A 16,965-nucleotide genomic window follows, 5' to 3' on the forward strand; every position below is an offset into this window, starting at 1 on the left:
ACATTTATTAAAACTTGTAAAAATACATTCAGAAAAGAATTGCTAAGCAAAACTTTCACGTTGTGAATACATATTCCCCTTGGTCACGGGAAGTATCTTTCTTAGGAATTTAATGGAAAAGAAATAAATTACAAAAGAAAATATTTACATTATGTAACAAATACTAACATAATGAAAGTATTCAACTCATTTGGTATAGTGAAGTGATAATGAAAAGTGAATATGACCATGTAATGATTTTCTCAAAATAATTGAGAATGTCACAAGAGCATACACATATCTTGCATTTCATGTTAAATTTTGAAACTGAGTAGTTATGAACTTTTGTACATTAACAAATGTAATTATTGTATTTGAAGAAGAGCTCACTCAATTGGAGAATGTTTTTAACAAAGATTAAAACTATTTATTTTATAATTGCTTATAAAACATTAAACATATGGAAAATTCTGTATAAGATAGGGAATTTTCCTGAGTTGCATTTAAAGACATGCCTAAAGGTTTAGTAACAAAATAAAAGATAATAATTTCAATTTCAAGCATGATTTCATCTTTTCAAAGTAAGATCTCTTCAATTCAGTTGATAAGATAAAATTTTTTGCATATGAAATGCACTTAAGCATTTAATAGCTCTCCTTTACTTTAAAAATGCTTAAATTATGAAGAAAGACCATAGAATTTTTATTATATCACCCACTATGAAGATATCTAAAATTTGGACAAATCAAATTGTGAAAAATTTAGAATGATATCAAGATTTTCACAGCATTCAATATTCTTCTCCACAGTTTGTAACTGAACTTTTAAATAGTCGGATTTTAGGTACAAATTAATGTCTAATAATTATCTACGGTACCAGCAATTTGAAACAAGAGAAACCTATCAATTAGTCAATAAAAATCAAAATAGTATGTGTCATGGAATTGCAAATTTATCCAAATATTTCAATTTGAGTTTAGTTTTTAAAGTCAAGAGAAGACATTAACTTCATAGAAACAATTAACATTATTAGGAACTTAAATTATTGCATAAAAGCACCAAGTGAGAAATAAAGATGATTATGACATAAAATGAAGGCACATTCATTTTCATGACTTATTTTCAAGCAACATGTACCTTGAAATTATCTTGAAAAAGTTGGACAGAGGTTTAGCTCACTGAAAAATATATCAATATACTTTGAACATTTCTTTAAATGACAAATATATGTTTTAAGGGATAAATAAATACCTATATGAAAACATCAAAATCAGATTTCAGAAGAAAAAAAAATGCAGTCATATATTTCGAGGTTTCAAGGAACGAACCACGTAGAAGGGGATGTGGGCTTAGGTGCAGTCTACAAATGATGTTACACTTTAAGAAAGGGAAGGGGACTTTGTGAAATTGTGAGTTTGTTACAAGAGAGAGGAAGGGGGTTAAGAAGAAGTGTGACTTCACACATTACAAAAAGAAATGTGAGATGTCATATTTCACACATTTTTTTTTTGTAAGAATATGTTTTGAAAAACAGCATGGCATGTAACAAAGGGCGGATGGAGTCAAAAATGTTGAAAAAAGGTTTGATGTCATTTATGGACAGCCTTCAATGGCTCTAAAGTACTGCAACTAAAGCTTTTGGCGAACAAATTTACTGTCCGTCCACATCCGATACAGAATTAGCTAATGTCTAGTTGGCATAAATCTATCTAAATGAGGGGGAAAAGTAAAAATTTGATAGGAGTGCTTTGATAATTTCAATGTGACTTCGCCTAATTTAGAGGCTAACACGCAAATGCTGGCATTCCTGAAAACTAATAGATGCATCTATTTCCGCCTATAAACCGGATGTTAGCCTTTACATCAGTGGTCAGACTGTACGTTCATAGACTCACACCATTCTGTCACGAAAAAGGAATTTCTTGAAACCTAGAAACATTTGTTGGCTGTCTTTTGCAAATTTCTGCTTTTGACAATGGTTTTCTTGCTAACTCTTCTTATTAGAGGTTGGTGCAGGATTTAAAAAAAAAAAAAAAAACTTTAACAGTATGGATTACTCAACATTACACTGAACAAAATGAACCAGGGTAGTAGGTTTTAGTCCACCTATAAACTATTCATGAAGTTTGATGTTCTATAATCAATGTGAAATAAAAGTGCAACTGTTTCTCTAAAGGAGAACAACAGTCAATGTGACAATTAAATACTTGATGACCATGAAAATGAAAAGTGACGCAAACTTAAAATAACTTTTTAAGTAAGCAGAACTCTAGTTCCCACAAGAAATACATGATAACGGTTATACAACAGCTCAGCACAAAACATGCAACTTCACATTTCTGATGTCATATGAAAGACTAGTTGTGCAGGAGGGGGGAGAAAGCAAACTTATAAGCATGCACAAAATCATACATATCACAGTTGGACTAAGGCATATACAATGGCACACATTTTTCAAGTACATAAAAGTACAAGGATAAAAAATTTCATACAACCTTCAATAAATATATAAGATGTGGATACACCTCTTAAACAAAAGATATGAGCCACATCATGCACTTCTACTTAATATTTCAACGTGTTGAAGTCACAGAGCAGCAATACAAAAATATTTTCAGATGAAACGTACAACTTTGATTTGTGCTCATGATGAAAAAATATCAGGATATTCACTAGTTCTAGGAAACTTTTTGGTAGAAAGACCATGAATTGTCATAACTAGCAAAGTACGACCAGCGCATTTATGCCAAATATATAAAACAATTTTTTTTTTTATGATGAAGCATTATGACAATTACATAGACCAATCAGCTCTCCATACTTGATTTTTTGACCATTGGTAACATTGAAGTTTATGCCTTTGGGGGCTTCAAATATGACAACTATGGTTGAACCTAAATTGAACTCTCCAAAGGGTTCACCTTTCTCTATTAATGTTACTGGAGGTTCAAAATGTCTTTCTTCACAAGACCCTTTTTTACATTTCTTTCTGTTTGTGTGTAAAGCCTAAAAAAAAAAAAAAAAAAAAAAAAGAATAACACACAGATTTAGTAAAAGCAGCTAATCAAAAAATAAAAAACGACATAAGCAAGAATGTAATTTCTGAAAAACAGCATAAAACATAAAATTAAAAATAATATAATTGTATTGATTTTGCACACAGTAATTCAATTAAAGCTTAAAGGAACTAAAAAAAAATTTAAAACTTATTTGTCAAGATATTTGTTAGAAAGTATGGGACACAGTAAAAATTAATAAATACTTAAGCAACATTTACTTGATTTTTGATCGGAATTTTTAAATTTCAGAATCAATTTATGGTAAGCAATAAAACTATTACAACATAGATCCATAGGAACCACTATTTAATATTTTGTTTGACACGTACTTGTAATAAGTTTTGAGTCATATAAGCTTCAGTGGCTTTATAGGCCTCATACAAGACTCACTTTCGAAAGAAAGACTTAGAATCTTCGGGGGGGGGGGGGGGGGGGGGGGCTCAACTTCACATGAACTTAAACTTCATATGAATTTATCAGAGATCTTCAGGGTAATATGCCTTTCAAAATTGATTTCAGCCTTTTGAAATGAAACCAAGTGAGATTTGTGCATAGAAATAGGATAAGATCCTTAAAATTTCAAAAAAAAAAAAAAAAAAAAAAGAACTACACAAACTGTTAAAACACTCATAACTTCTCAGTAATGGAAAAAAAAAACAGTGACACAATTTTTACCACAGTTGATCCAGCATAGATTTCGAAACTACATTAAAACACGTCAAAAAAATCAGTTACTAATTCGTTTTAACCTGTAACATTGCCAACTGTCAATTTAACTGAAAGCATCAATACGTAAGATTTCCAGTAATTAATGATCAGAATAAATGTAAAAAAATTAATTTGAATTCTGAAATTTTTAATTCAAATTAAGTTTTTCGCACTCATGAGCTGCAACAGGACCCTGCTCATTGGTTAACATCCTACTCACTTGTTGCTAGACACGGCTCCTGTCCCTCCGAGCCACCTCTCTTCTTGAACGGAGATGTGGGTATTAGTTGTGCATGTGTAGGCTTTTGTGTGTGCATAGATCTGTGTGTATGTGTGTAAAGGCGTGTGTGTTTATGTGTGTGAGTGCGTATATGTATGAGCATGCATGTGTGCAGGACACGGACGCCACCCACCAGGAGCAGCTACCAGAGGACGGAGTCGAGCCTGCAGGTGACAGTGGGGGTTGAAAAAGGCACGGACATCAAAGACGGTCACATGAGAACAATAAGCAATCTTGATTGCTCAATACAAAAACTTGACAAATGAAACTACATAATTAGATATTAATCGCACAAAATGAAAAAATACACCAATTAAACAAACAAGAAAACAGTTATGAGTTAAATGTTTTTTATAATATGATGAAATTTGGCAATTAAAAACAAAATTTGAATATTTTAACCTTTATGAAATATTAGTAGTACCCGCATGGCTTTGCCCGTAGTTGAAAAATTAAAAAGTCATTCGGTTTGTCTGTATATTTACAAATAATGGATGATGAAGTTCTCGCCAATTAGCTACGTACATTCGCTCTCCCATTAAACGTCATGATAATTTCGTAACTTACTCGTCCATCTTATGATAATTTTGCTCCGGAAAATGTTCTTAAAATTGAAATAGAAAAAGAACAAAATCGAATTTTCGAAAAACCACTTAAAGATGTGCACCCCCATGCTACAAAATAACTTTGTGGGTACAGATGTGATACCCCCCCCCCCCCACACATTTGGCAACATCCGATTTTTTGCACAAAATTGAAATATTTTTTCTCGCCAATGAAATTTTTTTATCGCCTTATCGCGATAATTTTTTAAGCATGGCATCCCTGGCGAACTAATCTTGTGCGTTTTGTCAGTTGCCAGCGTGTTTGGCAACCCGAAGGCAATCTTAGATCTGTTCAAACTTGTTTACTTGGGTTGTTTACTCGGTTTCACGCAGGAGAGATATGTGTTGTTTCGTGCAATATACCTTCCAGGAAAGCTTATTTTGTGTTAGCTTAAATTCAGTAGTTGTGTTTTGAAGTAAAAACATTAGAAAATGCCAGTTTCTTCAAACTTGAACGTTAATTAAAGTTAACTCCAACGTGGTGTGTATCCGTAACTTGCCATTGTCATATGATGTATTGTTTTAGACTGAGTGCGAGGATTTATACCATAAAAAGGTAAGTTCTTTATTTTAGAATTCAAAAAAAAAAAAAAAAAACCCTCTCACTTCCGAAATTCTTTGTTTTTACAAATCCTTGAGGGGTTCTTCTAGTTTTGTACTCTATTTTTACTGTATGTAAATTGATTTTACAAAAATAGTACGGTTATTTTGTTCTAAAGTTAATTCTTATCGATGCCAGGAATTATTTGGACATTCTATTAACGTGGCTCCTTTAGGTATTGAATTTCTGAAAATAAGTTGACTCCAGCAATTTATAAAAATATTGTTATTTTATGTAAAATATAATAGGTATTTTGAAAGCATGTCTGGATAGTAAATAAATGTATGGTACTTTTGTATTGTTTATGTTTAGGATGTTCTGTTGAGACATTTCTACTTTTCATACATCGAAATTTGAGTAACTAAGCGCTTTTTTGGCTGAAATAGTTATTGATTTTGGGGATGGCACTAGAAAACCATCGCTAAGAAAGATGTATGACATATGTCGTCATACATTGTTTTCTTGGCGACGCTTTCTTGGCGCCAACAGGAAAAAGTCGCCAAGTGTGGGGTATATCACATCAGTTCACTTTGTGCCAAATTTCATGAAAATCGTCCGAACGGTCTAGGTGCTATGAACGTCACAGAGATCTGGACATCCTACAGACATCCAGACATCCTACAACATCGTCCAGACAGAGAGACTTTGAGCTTTATTATTAGTAAACATAAAGCAAAATACACTGAAGTCATACTATGCTGCTGAAACTGATGAATGCTTTTCGTGTGTACAAAAGAAACAAATATGGTGCATATATTTGTTTCAGGATTACAAGAAACCTGTTTTTCATTGAAAAAGGTTTAGGATTAAGAAAGCTAACAGCAGTCACAGCTGATGCAGTTTTGAATTATTAATTGAACTAAATAAATAAATCATGAAGAAGAAATGAAGCAAAAATATATTTTAGGCAAAAGTAACTTACATCATCAAAAAATACACCTATGGATCCAACATTAGTAGCACCAACAGCCGTTAAGGAAAAGAAACCATGCCTCCAATCTCCAGTGTATACCACACGTTCATTCAAACTAAAAAGTCCTCCAATCCAGTTTACAAAACCAGGACGAACACTCATTAGCTCACCTAAAAAACATCAAAAATGGAATAAATTACATACATTTTTTAAGCAATGATTATAAATTTTGGAAAAAAAAATGTTACTTGGAATCAGGGGTGCTCTTCCCCCTTAAGAGCAGAGGCACACCCCCCCCCCTAAATATTGTGAAACCATCTCCCCAAAAACAAGAGCACCCTTAAAAAATACAAAAAATCCCCCCTTCTAAATGTCTATGCCACAGTCTGCGCCATGGCCCCCCATAGGTGGGCACCCCTGCTTGGAATACAAAGTTGGAATGAAAGATTGGATACGTTTTTAAGTTACGAGAAGTTAATCCTTAAAAAAGTAAATATAGTACTAGATGAAGGATTAGAACTCCATTTGCACCAAAATTGTATAATTAACATTGTTTTCAAGAGAGCTTCAAAACCAGAATTTTAATGATGATTATGCACTTAATACAATACATCATTCCTGATAAAGAGGACACCTTTCTGTTAATCACTCTTCATAATCACTTTCTATGATAAAAGTAGGTTTAACAAAAATAAATTGACAGAATAAATTTTTGTCTTTAAAATACTACCAAATGGGGGGGGGGGGGGGGGGGGGATAAAGAAAAAGAAACACTACTTTGAGCTTTGTGCACAATTCATTGTATATTACTTGCACTACACACATAATTTAGAAACGTGAAACAGGTTCCTTTAATTTTGAAGGACATATATTTCAATATAGTTTCTATAGTAAGGTACATAGAACAGACAACTTTTTAGATAAATCTTCAAAGCATTTTGCTTTTTACATGCTTATATTAGCTCCACCTATATTTAGATGTGTATGCAATCTAATTTGGACACAAGGCAGTGTGTCAGCCAAGTTTGGAAATCAGGAAATAAGCGACGCATCTGCCAGTGTGTAACTTACACGAACCATTTCAAGCACTTTCCGCTTCATTTTTCAAAAACTATTAGATTTATATTATTGAAATTTTGTATGTCTAATAGTGCACCATAGAACACCTATAAACATAAATTTCATGACTATACCTCCAATTGTTATGGAATTATTGAGTAAAAAGTGATTTTTTAAACTGACTGACTGATTGACTCATTCACTCATCAAAATGTTTATGAACTTCCAAGTACCTTACATACTTGAAATTTGGCACGAAGATAGATTTCATGCATATGTAAAGGAGAAATCTTAAAGGTTCAAAAACTACATTAAAATAGCAAAAAACTACGCTATTTTTTTGTGAGCATCACACAGCGATTTCAAAATGTTTCGCCAAATAAACCAAAATTAAACTGCTTATCAAATGTTGCCAAAAATAAGGTTGCTGAAGTTTAAAATTAAATGTTTAACTTTTAAACAGAACAAGGCTTTAAACAATGCTTAAAGTTCCATTAAAATGAAAATAGTTTAAATTAGAACATAACCTTTGATTTTGCTTTTCAAAAATTAATGATATTCCAACATAACATAAATGAGAAAAAGGAGCCAAGTTTGGACGAAATGAGGTTAGGGGCAGGTGTAGGAAGTCTCACTGACAAGACACTTCAGATTTAAATGGGTACCAAGTTCCATAGCAGTTCCTCATAGATGTTGGATTTTCCCATGTTCTTCAATTCATTTTGAGAAAACATTTTTTCTTTCTTTCTTTGATATTGGCTTAGAAACTTGGTAAGTCACTTTATAAGTGAAGTAGTCAAATGTTTTGAAAACAGTTTACCGATGGCTAAACCTTGAAGCAAGTTTAAAATCCAATATCAAAGGAAGTAAAAAATTGTTTTCTTAATGAATTGAAGAGCATGGGAAAATCCAACATCTATGAGGAACTCCTATGAAAGTTAATAGCCATTTAGATTTGAACTCTTTTGTCGGTGAGACCGCCCAAGCCTGCCCCTAACCTCATTTCTACTGAACTTTGCTCCTTTTTAGCCTACTTTCCCATTAAAAGTCAGAAAAAGAAGAAAAAAGCATGAAAAAAGACTTAATGCATCTTAAAAATATCGCAAAAAACAAACAAAAAAAAGTCAAAAATACATAAAATAATTAAATAAATATTGAAAAATTAAAAATTGGAAAGTAAGGTATTGAGATGGGAGAAAATGTCTGATGGTCTGTCTGTCTGTCCCCCCCCCCCTAATAACTTTTGAATGAATAGTCCGATTCAAACAAACTTTTTTTTGTTCGAAAGATCTCGGCGAGGAAACCTCATTCCCATATTTCACTTTTTGATTTGAACTATATTTTGTTCAATTTTGAACAGTTAAAAAAAACTTAACATTAGCGCCTACGGGGAAATTCAAGGCAATTTCGAACTGTGAGGCGAATTTGCTTCAATCGAACTTTGTAGGAAAAAGCTTTTGATGAAAAACTTGTACATAAAATATCTTTTTGATTTGAACAATTTTCCGTTCAATTTTGAACAGTTCAAATCCCTTACATTAACACCTATGGGAAAACTGAAAGTCAATGTAGATTCCTTACTTGAAGGCGGATTTACTTCAAACAAATTTTGTTGGAAATAGCTCTTGGCGCCAAACTCCAGACTCTGACTCCGAGAATTTAGGGGCACCTGGCTTCGACTCCTGTGCCTGACAATTAATCGGACTCCGACTCCCCGACTTCGACTTTGTAACTTTGGCAAAAATTTATACACGGAGGACAAATGACAGACTCCGATTCTTGGATATTCGACCCCCACTCCTTTATCCCAAAATGAGATTGACTCCGACTCCGCAGCTATGGTTTTAACTGTTTAATACTTATTGTTGATATGACTTTTTATTTTCACGCTAAAGTTTTAATTTAGGTATTCAGTTTTCGGCGAATAAACTCGAAGTCATTTATGTTTCTACATAAAGATATGCGCAGATAATTTTTTTTTGGCAATGAAAATTATTTCTTAAAGTTGACATTTTATTGTTTTTATTTATTTTGGTAAGTGCATTAATTCATTTAAAAAATTATTTTTGGCAACAGGAGAAAAAGAAACGATTTTTTTTTTGATATGATGTATTTATTTTAATAAGTTTATTAATTTTAATTATTATTTTTTTCGTTTTGAAAGCTGTTAAAGATTTTTTAACGGAAAAAAGTGTGTTAGCTGCTTTGTTTAAAAGTTGTTGCTATTTTATTTGTTCGCTTTTTTTTTTTTTGTTACGCATCTAATTTTTTTTAGATGAGTGAGGAATATTTTATTCCTAGAAATCAGATTAAAGTATTTTAAAAATATGTTTGAAAACATTTGCGATTTTAGCTATTTTTGAGAATATTGATCAGGTACTAGAAAGCAGTATGGGTATACGGGAAAGTAGGCTCGTCTAGTTCTAGACAGAACTTCTTGTTCACATTTATGTTTTGTTCGGATGCAATCTTTCAATTCAGTTTTTAATTACTTTCTGTGGTCTGATTGTTTTGGAATTTAGTTTGAGATTTAATATATCTGACGAAAATTCTATATTTTATAATCAGATTCATTAATTAATGAATAATAATACATTTATTCAAATTTTTGGCAAAATTTTCATACAATTATTCTGACATCAGGGCAAGAAACTCACCTATATATTAACATTATATAATCAATAGAATGCTTTGATTTTTCGGCATAAGATGATATTTGATCAAAATTTAGAGGGTATTCAGGCAGTGAAGCGTAGCTTGAAATTGTTTTTAACTAATTTCAACTAAAATGCAAGCAATAAATTTGATCTAAGTTCCCAAGGAATTATAATTGTTTTTAACTAACTTCAAGTTAAAATGTAAGCAAGCTTTCAATTAGAAGCTTCAAGCATTGGTTAACAGTAAAAACATTTTTTTAAATGTTTTTCAAATTTTCCCACACACATAAATGTACGGAATATATATATATATATATATATATCAGGGTTCTGGCCAGAGGATATTTGGGTCCGTTAACGGACCCTTCACAAAAATCCGATCAACCAAAACGGACCTTTCACAAAATCTGGATCAAACAAAACGGACCTTTCACAAAATCCCGATCAAACAAAACGTACCCTTCACAAAATTCTGATAAACAAGATCGGATCAGTCACAAATTGTTTATTGAAAGAGCAAATCTGAAAGCAAAATCCGCATATTTCTGTGTATAAACTGATAATTTTTGGAACCTTTTTTTAAGTTAAATTAGAGGGATCAGCTTATACAAAATCGGCTAATTTTGAAAAAAAGAAAAAATCGGCACTCTTGCGTTGCTCCTGCAAGCGATAAATAATTGCTACTGCCAAATAAATATAATGGTTGTTTGTTTTATCATAGCTAATTAGCAGCGGTGTTGTTTTTACGCGGTGCGATGTTTGATTGTTACTCTGGGAGAAAATTATATGGGTTTTGATTTTTCGATGCTAACAAGGATGATTAACTTTAAATAAACTCTTTTAATTACCATTTTTTTTCTTGAGATGTCTACATTTTGAAAAATGCAATCTTTTAACATACGATATGAGAATCATATTTTGCTCTTTTTTCAAGCTAACTTCGCATTATTAGGATTCAAATTAATGAAAAGTCTCTTTATTTAACTCTCATTTCAAGTTTTTAAAGCAAAATTCCATTTTCTGTAATGAGTCAAAAATAAAAATGCTGAATAGATGGTTTATTTTATTTTATTATTTTTTTTTTGGGGGGGGGGGGGTCAACTGTGTCCACAGATATTAATGATATGTTATCATAGGACTCTAAAATGCAATTTTAAAATAATTTTATCAAAAATATTTCTTTTACAAGCCGTTTTTATACTTTTTATGCCTTCACTCTGAGAATTGCGATGTCTTTGCATCCGCTATGGGAATCCGATTTTTCGAATTTTTGATGATTATTACGCTTTGTTAAGAGGTAAACAATTGAAATATCTTTTTATTTTTGTTAAAATCACGGAATTTATAAGTTTTAAACGAAATTCTGTGCTTTTTAAGAGTGTCTTGGGTCAAAAAGTTGAATGCTGAACTCTATTCTGAATTTTGTTTTATTTATTTATATTTTTGTTACTATTATTTTAAATACTGTACAGAAATATATCTAGTATAATTTAACATAATGCAGAATTGTAGATAAATATTGATACTTGAATGAGCGATGCCCCCCCCCCCCCCCGGCCAAATATCAGAAAAAAAAATCCAGAATGATTTTCTCCTCATAGAAGAGGAAAACGCTCAGCTCTAAGTTTAATTGATGCAGTTTGTGCCATCTCTAAATTATAAAATTTCATTTTAAAAATATTTTGTTTCGTCAAAAAAATTTTTTTTTTGATTTTTCACAAAATTAATTCATTTTTCACAAAATTATTTGATTTTTCACAAAAAATGGACCCTGTGAAAAATCCTGGACAGACCCCTGTATATAAAAGCTTTTAAATCTTGCTTTATACGGCCTACCATTTCGGCCGGTCAGGAGATAACAACTGCCGCTGCCTGCTTTGAGAAACTAATGCATTCATATTTTCAAAACTGGCTGGATCATCTATGTATTGAGTCAGACACTATGTGGCGCATTTGTGCACTGTAACAGGCTCTAGTCTTTGACCATGTTGAAGTAACTGGTTTATGCCAATTATTAGTTTGTCTTTGAGCTCTTGGTAAAAAGGTTAACTGCATTAAATAAAAATTTTACTAGATAAATAACAAGTCTGATCTTGTAACAAATAAACACATTACCATGAATATGTCTTCGATGTTTTACTGTCCACCTAGCAGGAGAATGGAATTTGTGATAATCTCCAGGAGCTAAATATATGACACAATGGTACAAAACATTTCCCTCGTGTTGCAGCAACTTCCTTTGACACCCTTCATCAGTCGCCTAAAATATGTATTAACAGATTTAGAAAAAAATTAAAAATAATAGCATTAACCATACAGTTGTATGAAAGTAAAATAATAAAAGAATAAATAAAATTTAATGTTCAATGAATTTGCTTCTTGAGGCACATTTCTTTTGTCTAACTGACTGCAAGTTGGAGGATAAATGAGATTCTGACATTGAAAATTTAAAGATTTTGACTCCTTTACTTCAATATATCAGTCACGCAGCCCTTGCACAGTGGCGGAGCTAGAAGGAAAATGACGAAATCAGGCTTTAGGAATTTAAAATCCTTTATTCCATTAGTCCGGATTGTAATGAATGCTTTGTTGGAGATGAAAATAGAATAGAAGTTTTTAAAATGGAGCAATTTTTAAAAAAGATCTAGAGCTGGACAGTGAGACATTTTTATTTTTTAAAACAAAGATAGTCAAAATAAAGGTGAAAAAGTATAAATCCTCTCATGTACAAATTGTGAAACAATTCAAATGTCACCGCTCCTAAAACAATAGTGCAGAATATAGTATATTCAGTAAGAATAATGTAGTAAGATTAATTACTAGTTGTAATAAAATACATATATGGAGAGGGTATATAACTTTAACTGTGGTTTAAAATTGGTGCAATGCATCAACTACAATGCATTGCACAATAATAATTTAGTTAAAATAATCAAATGACTTCAGCTAAAATTCTTCTCCCTATTGATATGCTTTGCAGGATAAGGAAGTGTTTTCACAACAAAAACAAACAAATACTTATAAATATTGCAAAATTTTACAATGCATCAACATTACATGATTACCTCAACTTCATTTTCACCATTTGATAATCCAAGAAAAGATTTCAAAGAATAAGTTACACCTTTCACTTGCTCAACAAGGCCATTTTCAACAGTACCAAAATGCAGTATTTGACCATCTGATGGACTAACCTAAATGAAAACAAAATTAAAATCATAATTGTATTTAGTCAACTATAATGAACAAGATAGAATTAAAACTAATATTTTATCTCATATACAGTTTTAAAAGTAAAAAATAGAGTTCAGCCTATTTTTCCATGCATAAGCTGAGAACTGAAACTTTTTCTGAAGCTGAATTAGGGACATCATATGCAGATCTGAAACTTCTCCCTTAAAAAAAATGTAGGTACTTTTCTATTAGCCAGTTGAAAGGAATGTATAACCTACTATAGCACCACTTTTTTATATATAGTTTCTACATCTTACACTTATGAAAATAAATAAATCGAGTAATTCCTCTCATAAAAATGAATGCATTACTTTTTGAAACTTAAAAACAGTTAAAGGGAATTTAAGCTGTTTTATCATGCTCAACTATGTGAGTTACAATATAATTCGTATGTATCATGCCAAAACCAGGAGCTCGGCGACCAAACTGACAAAGGGTCTGACTTGGCTCTCAGTGATCCTGCAAGCACCCAAGGCATGATGTGTATCATCAACAGTGTCTTTATCAGTTAATGTGTAAAAGTATGCTTTTTTCATCATAATTTTATAGCTTTACCATAATACAAAGAAAACTCAACTTATAAATAACTCAGTTACTTTCAAGAGTTTAAATTTAAAACGTCTGACAAAGAGAAACGGTAGTCCAGTAAGCAGTGTGAAATGTTCAGTTAGAAATCTGATTTAACGAAAAAAAAATCATTTTAAAATCATTGTTTCTCTTATTTAAAAGTTAAAATGCGGAAAATTTACAAGTTCCTTATTTTCTCTTCATTGTAATTAAAACAAGTAATCCACAAATACTTTATGTTTGAACATAAAGTCTGAGAAATATTCCTCCAATAAGAATTTTTTTTGCCAAAAGGAGAAATTGTTGTTACTTGCCAAATTTATAAACAGTATGAGACCCCAATTTTTGAATTCCGAAATTTGAAAAACCTGAAACATGGAATTATTTTTCTTAAATTTAAAAAAAAAAAAAGAAAAGTTAATTAATTTAAAAAAAAGTTCCTCTTTCAAATTTTATTCTGATGTTCAAACCTGTTAACAGTTGGTTATTACTTATTGAAAACACAGTTCTTGCAGATTATTTTTAAATTTCTTTGATGCAATGTGTCATGTGTAAATTAGCATTTTGCTGTAATTGTGCAGCAATCTTTTAGTATCTGCTTCTGGCTAACAATAATTGTTTTTATTTTCTCATAAGTATACAATACAAAGTTATTTTTACTGCAAATGTGATTTATTTATTGTATTGACTAGCACACTGCATAACAATAAAATGCAACATCTGCGGAATATACACTGCTGCAAATCTCCAATTTTTTTTTTTTTTTTTTACAAAAATATATTTTTATTGAAATAAGATATGGGAACAGTCGGAAAAGAAGTTTTTTCTTCAGGGGTTTAATTCCACTCGAAAAAAGCATTTTTTGCACAAAATAATGTATTAGAAATTAATAATGTTTATATGCTAACTTCTTTTTAAAATGTTTTTTTTTTTATATTCAATGTCTCACACAAAAACACTAATTTTAATAATACAAGCTGTAAGATAATTTACTTCTTCTGTGCACCTAAGTATTATGCACTACTTTTCTCATTAAAACTGCAAATGTACACAGGAAAGAATTATATCAATAACATTAATTAGGGGTAAGCTTCTGTTAAATTTTAACATGTTTTCATTTAATTTGTGTGTGTCTAGAAATGTGCATGTACATGCATTTAAATGTGTAATAAACTTTTAAAGGAAAAAGGCTTAAAATCTCAATTCACAAAAAAAAAAAAAAAAAAAAAAAAACTGTTGAAATTAACAGTTTATAAAAATCACACCCTAATCAAAATTAAATGCTGTTTGATGATTCAATTAATTTGGTTAATTTTTGGCTTGGTCAGAAACCTACTGGCAGTTAGAAAAAAGAAAGGCGTTTTAAATTGGATAAGTTTTGCCTACATTTCTAAGGAGAAATAATAGAAGCATGAATTTTCAAACACTTAGCACTTTCTAAATTTTGTAAGAAAATATAAACATTCACAACTTTTAAACAGTTTAATTTTTCCAGAAAAAGCTGGGGAAAAACTTTTCTTCTTAGCTTCAAAATTTCCAGAAAATTTGCACCTGTAATTGAGATTGATCGGGTTTTTACTTCTTGAGATTTCTGAACAATAGTATTGATCCACTATGGCAAACAAATGCTACTTTGGTTTGAAAAGCCAATTAAAAAGTAAACTTCTTCGCCAAAGTACAAAAATAAACATATACAAGACCCTGTTAAGACCAGTCCTAACTTATGGAAGTGAGTGTTGGGCTTTAACTAAAGCAGAAGATAGATTGATGGTTTTTGAAAGGAAAATTTTAAGAAGAATTTTTGGTGCTGCCCAGGAAAACAACAGATGGCGCACTCTCTATAATTTTGAGATATATAAAAAATTCTATAAACAGCCAGATATTATCCACTTTATTAAAGCCAATCGCATCAGATGGCTGGGGCACCTTTTTAGACTAGGTAGTAGGGACCCAACCCATAAAGTCACCTTCACAATTCCAGATGGTGCGCGCAAGAGGGGACGTCCACCAACCAGATCGCTCGACTGTGCCGAAATGCCGAAAAAGACTTAAAAACTGTTGGCCTCAGTGGATAGAGGAAATCTGTTTCTGACAGGGCGGGATGGAGGAAACTGATTGAGACGGTCTTGGCCTGCCCTAGGCTGTAGTGCCGAAGAAGAAGAAGAATCGAGATTGATCAAGAAATAAAGATCAAGGCAGGATCATTATCTAAACCTGGAACAACTTTCTACATGTCGCATGACACAATAATTTTTGCTTATTTTTGATCAAGAAGCCGGAAAAGTTGCGGTTCTGAGTGATCCATATTTAGTGTCCCATACTGTAGATATGTAAATAAGAATGATTATAATGAAGCTGAAAATTGTAGCTAAGTAAAATTTTAGCATAATAAATGATTTTTATAAAGTCACATACTACACAATCACAGGGATGAATTGGTCGGACTTCTTTTTTCAACTGCCTGCGAAAAAACTCTCCAAGATTCTTATACTCTGTTATATCTTCAACAACAGCTTCTTTGAGATTGCAACCATATGTAGAAACGAAAAAATTCAGGAGAGGTTTACGAATTGGACGAGGCAAATCAATGTTATGAACCCAGCCCCAGAATCTTGAAGTAGCTCGGAGAGGTAACATGGTGTACAAAGAAACCTTAAAACAAAACAGTATGTATTAATAGTCGCATAAATGTAGAGTATAATAGCAGTAAAAATAAAAAATGAGACAAAGTAAAATAAATAGCAAAACCATACAACAAAAAATAAAGAATAAGAAATCAAAATCAACTCTTCATAAATGCATTCATTAAAATAAATATGTAGTAATTGAATCTATAATTAAGTGTACATAATGAACTATGATTGTCTATGTGATTAAATAATATATTTAATTGTATAAACATTATATAAAACTAAATCTATACCAGAAAATATATACAGTAGATCCTCGTTTTACGCGGGTTTATTTTACGAAGTTTCGTTTATATGCGGTTTAAGGTTTGACACCTTTATTTTATTTTACGCAGACGAGTTTCGATTTTATGCGGATGCGACACAATGGAAACAGATAAAATTTTTCCTTCTTTCAAAATCCAAACTACTAAAGATTGCAGATTATGCATAATCACAGTGGCGGATCCAGCCGATTGTTTTGGGAGGGGCCATCTGAAATTTTTGTACAAACTCCCCAGGGCCGAATTTAGCTTCATGCCGCCCCTAGGCAAATTTGAAATCTGCCGCCTTCTCCCCCCCCCCCAAAGAAGCAAAATATCCTTCACTCAAAAAAAGGTAAAAAAGTGTTCCC

The 16,965-nt window shown here is 31.6% G+C and overlaps 1 protein-coding gene across 1 annotated transcript in view; it reads right to left on the minus strand.

Moving 5' to 3' along the window:
• The window catches only part of LOC129216050 (phosphatidylserine decarboxylase proenzyme, mitochondrial-like), a 124,954-nt gene continuing 107,989 nt past the window's right edge, over positions 1–16,965 (minus strand). The window contains 5 exon segments of the mRNA XM_054850195.1: positions 1–2,985; positions 6,155–6,315; positions 11,977–12,121; positions 12,927–13,055; positions 16,078–16,314. Coding sequence (XP_054706170.1) covers positions 2,752–2,985; positions 6,155–6,315; positions 11,977–12,121; positions 12,927–13,055; positions 16,078–16,314 — 906 coding nt within the window. The 3' untranslated portion in view covers positions 1–2,751.

The sequence above is a fragment of the Uloborus diversus genome, chromosome 2, assembly GCF_026930045.1.
Source record: "Uloborus diversus isolate 005 chromosome 2, Udiv.v.3.1, whole genome shotgun sequence".
Classification (NCBI taxonomy): Eukaryota; Metazoa; Arthropoda; class Arachnida; order Araneae; family Uloboridae; genus Uloborus; species Uloborus diversus.